General features: G+C 45.5%; 1 protein-coding gene across 1 annotated transcript in view; it reads left to right on the forward strand.

The window, feature by feature from the left end:
* The first annotated feature begins 916 nt into the window (after nt 1-916).
* LOC118493646 (RING finger protein 150-like) overlaps nt 917-10,000 on the forward strand; it is an 18,149-nt gene continuing 9,065 nt past the window's right edge. The window contains exons 1-2 of the mRNA XM_035994229.1: nt 917-1,814; nt 7,851-8,101. Coding sequence (XP_035850122.1) covers nt 1,358-1,814; nt 7,851-8,101 — 708 coding nt within the window. The 5' untranslated portion in view covers nt 917-1,357. The remainder of the gene's footprint in view (nt 1,815-7,850; nt 8,102-10,000) is intronic.

Here is a 10,000-nt window from a genome sequence, read left to right on the forward strand (position 1 = left end):
AACAAGCACACACACACACACACACACACACACAGATAAAAGTAGGTTTGTATTGTTTTGGTGTACAGCTGCAGTTCCTCTGCCAGGCCGCTAGGCGGCGCTGCTCGGCATTACTGGCGCACAGATCTGCGTCAAGTCAGACATATTCTTACCGGAAATAAAATGCTTTCCCTTTCAAAATAAGAGACAGTCCCTCCAGAAAAACGCAATAATGCGATCGCATAATTCAATGCATAATCAGCCAAAGTCCGCATATTTATGCGCGGACCGCGTTTTTCCAAATACGCCGCACTTTTGCCTCATAAATTGTCGATTTCCGCGTAAAATATGCGGGGCTTGCATGATTTCATAATCCCCGCATTTTCGTTGCAAAAAAAGTCACACATATATCTTAGCAGAAAGTTGAAAAATGTTGCGTTTACTTCACACAAGAGCAGCCATTTTCCCCTGTTGCCATGGGAACATTATGAATTGACGTAATTACGCGACGTGAACATCATCGAAAAGCTGCAAACCCCGCGATGAAGCCATGAGGAAACCGCAGTTTTTGCAAGTTCCCACAATTTTTGCAAGTTCCCGCAATTTCATCGCATAAAATTGCATAAATATCCCGCATATTCCATCGCATTTTTTAAGAAAACGTGCCGCATAATCGAGGATTTTTGCCCGCAACAATCACAAAAAAACTCGTATTATTTTAACGTATTTTTCTGGAAGGACTGAAGAGAACGGCTTTCACTTGTGGAGTTTAATTCATCATCGCGTCTGAAATAAATAAAAAATAAAAAACATTTGGTAATTTACTTAATGGTTTCATGACATAATGAGTGGTACAAGATTGATTTCGACAATAAAACGTCTTCTAAATAAATATCGCTGCTTTTATTTTGAAATCAAACAACCGGAACTCCAGTACTCCAATAGCGCGAACTTAACACTGGTTGCTCAGGCCCAGTCAAAACAATGCAGCTTAGCTTTTACTTAACGATTATTATTACCCCGTTTAACTTCATTGTACGGTGAATTCACCGCCCGGTGTTCTGCTTCGGTAACGGTTAGTGTCGTCGTTGTAACCGGTTATTGTGTCCGAAGTTGTCCGTCCGTCGGGGCTTCTTCTACCGTGCGTTTTGTCTTCGCTGACGGTTGGAAATGTAAACGGCTAGCAGGCGTCTGAGAGCGGCAGAAAACACACAAAACACGGTGAAAATAAGAGAAAGGAGAGGGCGGAAAAGAAGTACGCGTCGAAGTTGAAGCGAGAGGCAGATTAAAATCAACCTCCAGCTCGGTCGACTGGTAGCATGGTGGAGTAAAGGCGTCTACCGGGCTGCTCGGAACCTCTCAGCGGGGAAGGATCACCATGGCTCCGGGCTCTCTGGTGGCGGCCTGCCGCAGCCTGGCCCTCTCTACGTGGCTGCTTTCCTTCTGCTTCGTCCACCTGCTGTGCCTGGACTTCACCGTGGCCGAGCGCGAGGAGTGGTACACGGCTTTCGTCAACATCACCTACGTGGACCCGGCCACGTCGGAGCTCCGTACCGAGAAGACGGAGTGCGGGCGCTACGGGGAGCACTCGCCGAAGCGGGACGCTAGAGGAGTTGTGGTTCTGCCCGCCGCGCTGCACGACCGCCAGGCCTGCGACCCCAATACCCGGTTCGCGGTGCCCGTACAGGCCGGGGCCTGGGTGGCGCTGATAGCCCGGGGTAACTGCACCTACAAGGACAAGATACGCCACGCTGCAGCCCACAACGCCTCGGCGGTGGTCATCTTTAACGTGGGGTCCGGTAACGTTAACGACACCATCACGATGCCTCATTCAGGTAACTGAATGTCTAAAGGCTACAAATAGCAGAAAAGGCTCCAAAAACTTAAAGAAAAAAAAAAACCCAAGGCAACAAAAACTGCTTAAGAAGCAACAAAAAAAAATAATAATAATAACTCTAGAAATGTGACTAAAACTGACAAAAAAAAAAATGTTTTTTATAAAAAAAAAAAAATCAAATAAGACAAAACGTCCGAAAAAATCTTGATTAAAAAAAAGTGACAAAAATAACTCTAGAAATGCGACTAAAAATGACAAAACAAAATTTTTTTCCTAAAAAAAAAAAACGTCAAACGGCAAGAAAAACGTCCGAAAAGACCTTGAAAACAAACTCAAAAAAGCAACAAAAATCTCGAGAAAAAAAAAGGGGGTGGGGCGTCTAAGGGCCCTGACACACCAACCAGACGGCCGACCGTCGGCAGTAAAGCCAGTCGGACTGATCAGTCGGGTCCCCGAGGTCCAAAAAGTGCCTCAGAACACACTGAGGCGACGCCGACTTGAGCGTACGCTCTGCACGTGCGCGAAACGTAATACGTCTCCATAGCAGCAGGCGGCGCTGCTCTGTATTGTTTCCATTAACAGTCTGATTATTTCCCAGAAAATGAGAACCGGCAGCTGATTGGACGAACGCGTCACGTGGGTCTTTTTTTCTCCGGAAATTCCCAGCCAGACTGTCATGGCGGCTCGTTCAGAATACAATCTCATATTGGACTAAAATAGTTCACCGGAACGTGTTTCTGAAAACATTTTAAGAGAGAAATAGGCCGTGCAGTTGCTGAATCTGTCTTCATTTCAGATCAACAATGGTCAGTTTAAAAGATCTTCGTCAGATTTTGAGCGGCTCATCCGCTCCCCATTTCCGGGTGAGTCCCGACTGCCCTGTCCCCGACTGAACATGTCAGGTCGGCCCAAATGAACGCCGACGGCTCCTCGGACGGCCGACGGCACGGGACACACCGACCAGACTCGAGTCACCGACCTCGCCAGACGGCCCGACGCCCGATTACCGGGCTGGTGTGTCTTCTCTCTAAGGCTACGTTCAGACTGCAGGCAAAAGTGTCCCAAATCTGATTTATTTTTTTATTTTTTTTGGGGGGGGGTCAAGTGACCAGGTCAGACTTCTTCAGAAGTAGTGTGAACACTAAAAATTTTTTAATCGGATTTAGACCACTTCCATATGTGGTCCTGAATCAGACCCAGGTCTGATTTTTTTTTTTCAATGCGGCCGCAGCGTGAACAACCAAGGCATTCCGGTGCGTTCACGGACATCGGAAAAACGTTTTTCCGAGTGAAAACGTCACCATTCACGTCCCTTCCTGTGGGAATCAGAGGTGGGAAACTCGGGCCAGATTTCGCTAACCGAGTTTCCCAGTTGGTGACTCGTCGTTGACGACTGACGTTTGATGGAGGCGACTTTGGTTCACTGAACATATTTCAATGACAATAAACTTATTTATTGCGGACAAACGCCTCTGCTGAGAAACATACACAGACATAACATGTTTCAGATTATTCATAAATAAGCCTATGTATAAAAACAACAACACCTTCTCCGTGTCCTTTCCCGTTCGTAGTCCTCCATGTTTTCACCACCTGATGCTCTAGACTACGGCCAACCGTTGGTGGCAGTCACGCAACAAGTTGTTATGCCAAACGCCAATATAACTGAAGAAGATGAACACGCATCCCGACCATCCTAACTAGGGCTGAACGATTAATTGCATTTGCGATAATATCGCGATATGTTAAAACGCGATTTGGTCACGTGACTCGCGAGAGCAAATCAGTCTGCACTCTGCAGAGAAAGCGTCAACATAGCACGCTAACGCTACGCCGTACCTTGAGCTGATTTCTGTCATTCATACAACTCTGAGTTGTAGTTTAAAACTTTTACAGCCATTTTAATAAAATGAAGGGTTTTATTCTGGTTCGAGTCCATACATGCAGTTAATGGATACAGACACGCAGAACTGAAGGCTCGGTTGGCGACGATTAGCTCTGATTAGCGGTTAGCTCCGGTTAGCGGTTAGCTCCGTTATAAAGATATGGAGTGGAGGAGCTGCCACTGAGAGGGGTAACAACCAGACTGATAAATGACGTTCGGGGAGCTTTCACAGCAGCGTGGCCGCGGGGTTTCAACAGTTTTATTAGTACAGTTAATCCCACGGCAAGAACACCAGCAACATGCTAACGTAACGATAGCCTCTCTGAGCAAGTGCACACGGCAGCACGCAGCTTCACGAGGGGGAGGGGCTGGAGTAACTGTAAAAAAATACACTGGTGTGTGTGTGTGTGTGTGTGTGTGTGTATATACTATATTTTTACTTTTTTAACTGTCTAGTGTGTAATTGTGTGTTGTTCATACTATAAAATGATTTATTGTTATAATAATAATAATAATAATACAGAAGACAAAGCTTAAAAAAATAATCCAATCGCAATATTTGGGAAAAAAATCGCAATTAGATTATTTTCAAAAATCGTTCAGCCCTAATCCTAACCATGTGAGCGCTGGTAGTCGGAAAAACAACGTAGTCACGGGGGCGGTCCCTGTCATTCCGAGGCATGAACGCGATGTGAAGGCGCGACGCGAAGATTTGATGCGACTTTTACGTCAGTCTGCGTCGGTATTTGTCACAGTCATGCGCCGGTGGGAGTTAGCCCGAGACACAGACAGTCACATTTAAAAACTTGACTAGGCCTCCAACATGGAGAGCAGTGATGGAGCAGGTCAGTGGAGGGAGAGGGAGGGGTTAGACCTCGTTAATGTTACGGCTGCCATTACACACACATTTTGAAATAAAAGTGAAAATGCTGACTTCCTCCGTAACCTCCCTAACTTTACAGACACAGTTTATTTTTAGAAGGTGATAAATCAATTTAGTGTGTGTGTGTGTGTGTGTGTGTGTGTGTGTGTGTGTGTGTGTGTGTGTGTGTGTGTTTTGGGGTTGATGTGAGTTCAGTGGCAGCCTCGGGGGGGTTTATCCAAAGTGTCAGTAGCCAAACAAACTACACATTCACACAGACGCACACACAAACACGCACACAGACACAGACACAAACGGATGCAGACAGACGCAGACACACACACACACACACACACACACACACACACACACACACACAGACAGACGCATACACACACACACACACAGATACAGACACACATAGATGCAGACACACACAGATGCACAGACAGACGCAGTCAGACAGACACACATAGATGCAGACACACACACACAGATGCAGACGCACACAAACGCAGACACACACACACACACACACACAGATGCACAGACAGACGCAGTCAGACAGACACACATAGATGCAGACACACACACACAGATGCAGACGCACACAAACGCAGACACACACACACACACACAGATACAGACACACACACAGATGCAGACACACACACACACACAGATGCACACACAAACGCAGACACACACACACACACACAGATATAGACACACACAGATGCAGACACACACACACACGCACAGACAGACGCAGACACACACACACACACACACAGATGCACAGACAGACGCAGACACACACAGACGCAGACACACACACAGATACAGACGCACATAGATGCAGACACACACACAGATACAGACGCACATAGATGCAGACACACACACACACACACACAGACAGACGCAGACACACACACACACAGATGCAGACGCACACAAACGCAGACACACACACAGAGATACAGACACACACAGATGCAGACGCACACAAACGCAGACACACACACACACACACAGATGCACAGACAGACGCAGACACACACACACGGATACAGACACACACAGATGCACACACACACAGATGCACAGACAGACGCAGACACACACACACACAGATACAGACACACACACACACAGATGCACAGACAGACACAGATACAGACACACACAGATACAGACACACACACACACACACACAGATGCACAGACAGACGCAGACACACACACACACACAGATACAGACACACATAGATGCAGACACACACACACGCACACACACACAGATGCACAGACAGACGCTGACACACACACATGCACACAGATGCACAGACAGATGAAGATGCACAGACACACAGACAGACACACACACACAGAGACACACCAGTTTGGTTTTTAAACCGTGACTTTATCAAACCGCGGTATACCTTGCAGTGTTTCCCCGAGCTTTGTGGAAGACTTAAGCCTGATGTCACCTCTCGAAAAATGCAACTACACGTCGCAGCGACGCACGTCTCTCTCGGCCGTGGCATGAGATCACGGAGAGGGTTAACATCTCCTGCTCCAGATTTCTCACCGTGGTCAGAAGACACAGGGCTGACACTTTATCGCTGTCACTCTTTCACTCTACCACACGCACACACGTGCCGGCCGGCCCTGCTATTCTCTTAAAGAGATCGATGCACAAGTATAAACCTCAGGCCGCTTACGTAAGGCTACGGAGAGAGCTCTGCGTGCACGCCTCAAGAAAGAAATGCAATTTACCCATACAGTCTGTGGTCATTTAGCGTCTCTTTGTGGTAGTTTTGAGTCTATTTTCCACATAATTTTGGGCCGTTATTATCACCATATCTGGGTCTAAAACGTTGGAATAAGCTGGAGCAGAAGATAAATTAAAAAAAAAAGACTCAAAAAGCTTAAAGACAAAACTTAAAGCTGAAGAATATGGTGTTCAACCGAAATTAAGTCACAATCTCGAATTTCGAATAAAAAAAAAAAAATGGAATCCTCGATACTGGGGGCATATTATTATTATTATTATTATTATTATTATTATTATTATTACATTATTTAACTCTCCTGTTCTCCTCAGGTCAAATTTGTCCCATTTTCAAAAAGTTTCTATATCGGAAATTATTGTTTCTTTCAACCAAATTTTGCCAATTGTCAAAAAAAAACAACGTGGATGGTTCCCTACAACGCTCTTCACAAGTTAAATAAACGATCAGTTCATTGAATTTGGGTGTCTTTATTCAGTTTTATAGCATTTTAAGAAAAGAATAATTGATCAAACGTTGAAAAAAAACTTCTAAAATCGACAAAGACATCGGAAAAAGTGACAAAAAAGAAAAGTTATAAAAAACGTCGGGAAGAGTGACAAAAACAAGGTGAAAAGCCACAGAAGTGTCGATAAAAACTAACGTTGGGGGGAAAAAAAGATTTAAAATTTTTGAGCCAGAAAAACGCAAAGTTGCACGGTCAACGGGAAGACAACAGGAGGGTTAAAGGTCCCATGGCATGAAAATGTCACTTTATGAGGTTTTTTAACATTATTGTGAGTTCCCCCAGCCTGCCTATGGTCCCCCAGTGGCTAGAAATGGTGATGGGTGTAAACCGAGCCCTGGGTATCCTGCTCTGCCTTTGAGAAAATGAAAGCTCAGATGGACCGATCTGGAATCTTCCCTTTATGACGTCATAAGGCTCTAGTGGCTGTAATTCTGCACCAAGGCTGAATTTTGGGAAAGAGACTTCAGATACAGTATTAGGGGACCACTAAGGTCTATATAAAGAGACTTCAGATACAGTATTAGGGGACCACTAAGGTCTATATAAAGAGACTTCAGATACAGTATTAGGGGACCACTAAGGTCTATATAAAGAGACTTCAGATACAGTATTAGGGGACCACTAAGGTCTATATAAAGAGACTTCAGATACAGTATTAGGGGACCACTAAGGTCTATATAAAGAGACTTCAGATACAGTATTAGGGACCACTAAGGTCTATATAAAGAGACTTCAGATACAGTATTAGGGACCACTAAGGTCTATATAAAGAGACTTCAGATACAGTATTAGGGGACCACTAAGGTCTATATAAAGAGACTTCAGATACAGTATTAGGGGACCACTAAGGTCTATATAAAGAGACTTCAGATACAGTATTAGGGGACCACTAAGGTCTATATAAAAGCATCCAAAAAGCAGCATGTCAGAGGACCTTTAAGCGATCAGTGAGACTGAGTGTGTGTGTGTGTGTTTCTCTGCAGGTACGGGCGAGGTGGTTGCCATCATGATCCCAGAGCCGAAGGGCCGCGAGGTGGCATCGCTGCTGGAGCGCAACGTGACGGTCACCATGACGATCACCATCGGCACGCGGAACCTGCAGAAGTACGTGAGCAGGACGTCGGTGGTGTTCGTGTCCATCTCCTTCATCGTGCTGATGATCATCTCTCTGGCGTGGCTCGTCTTCTACTACATCCAGAGGTTCAGATACGCCAACGCACGGGACAGGAACCAGGTAAACGCCGCTCTGCGCTGCCCGCCGCCCGCCGGGGTCTAATACAGATCAACCGTGTGTTTCCGGAAGTAAAAATCCCGTTGATTTTCTCCATAAAGATTTTGATTATCAGCCATAATGTCTACACCAGTAGGTCTCAAGCTTTTTTCACTATTGTACCCCATTTGAAATTGTGTTTTTAAGCCAAGTACCCGGCGACTGACCAGCGATAGATTTACCACACACACACACACACACACACACAGAGCCATGTAACTGAAAAACATTTAAATGCTGATGGAAAAAAGGCTACAAAAACGTAAAAAAAAAAACCGTAAAAACTTGGAAAAGGTCGGTAGAAAGAACCTACCTGCAAACTAGTTGCTTTTCGGCGAAAATCGGCGTTTTGAATGGGAAAATGTCATCCACGTGAATCGTGTAGATCCGAAGAGTTTTTATTGGGGGGGGGTGGGTCCCGAGCATGGATGTATTAAGAGAACTGGATCCAGTGTTCGGCGGGAAGCCCCGTACGTTCCAATGAGAGTGCTCAAAAGCGCATAAAGCAAACATGGAGCTCGGCTCTTCCGCATTGTTGGCCCATAACGCTGGTTGGCTCACGATGGGCATGCGCACTAGCAACAATTTGTTTGCGTTGTCGTAGCAACCGGTAGCAACATGCGCGTTCATGAGCTTCTCTGTCGTGTCTCTTACTGGTGAACTCATGAACTCGCCGTTTTCATTGTCTAAAATATTCACTAACGTTAAACATTGTTTTCGTTGTTCCCGATCGTTTACATGCTTAGCTAAATAAACGATAGATGTATTTAGCTAGACAACCAAGGAGATTTAATAATTATGTTGTGCTACTAGCTAGCTACCTACTAACTAGCGCTAGCTAGCTGTTAGCCTGCAGTTTCGTGAACAAAGCTCATCCATGGCTTCAGCTCTCATCCACGTTACAAGCTTTACAGCATACAGCCCTCGGATGTATCATAAGAGAGAACCAAGGCCATGTAATCACTAGTCTGTAGTAACGTTATGTAGGCATATAGTTAGCTATGTAGCTATAGATCTTAATACAGCCATGCTAGCTACCCCTGATGTTAGCAACTAGCTAGCTAGCCGATAGCCCGCCAGTTTGGGAAACGCTAATGACGTTACATCCACGTAGCTAACAGGCTTTACAGCAGCTACATACATCCCTGGGATGTATCATGACTTCATAAGATAATACCATGGACGTATTAATAGAACACATGGTGAATTACAATCATTAGCTATATCCGTTATTACAGCTAGCTACATGAGCTCGGGAGAACAGTCATGTGAGCGGGCGGGCGCAGTCCCGCGGCTCTGCTCGCGTCCACTATGCGCGTTCATCATGTCAAATTTAATAATTCTGGATTCGCTTCTAGTGAATGTTAAAAATGTTAAAAACGTAACGTTTTAAACAAGGACCCTTTCAGTGTTCGGGTTGGTAAGTTGATATACCCAGAAACAAATTATCCGCTGAAATATAGACGTTTCTTTCGCCATGCAAAGTCTATGTGAAAAGTCTTTCTGGGCCATGGGGTGCAGTACCACCGTTATCCGCTAAGCCCGTGGTGGCTTTTAGACTCGGCGCTCTTCCTGGGGGCTTGGTCCCGAGACCCGGTGCTAATACGGCACCAGTGTAACGACCGTTAACTACCAGACCGAATAGCAACGCGGATTTCGGTGCCTTATTTAGGTGCCTCTTAAATGCCTACGCTGCTCTCTGATGCTCCGAAAACGGACGTTAGAGGGAACTGAAACATCGACGCACGGGGCGCTAGTTACGGTAACACTACACTCAACAGCAGGTAACGTTAGCCTACCATTAGCTAGCAGCAGGTAACGTTAGCCTACCGTTAGCTAGCAGCAGGTAACGTTAGCCTACCA

Source organism: Sander lucioperca, chromosome 17, assembly GCF_008315115.2.
Source record: "Sander lucioperca isolate FBNREF2018 chromosome 17, SLUC_FBN_1.2, whole genome shotgun sequence".
NCBI classification, from domain to species: Eukaryota; Metazoa; Chordata; class Actinopteri; order Perciformes; family Percidae; genus Sander; species Sander lucioperca.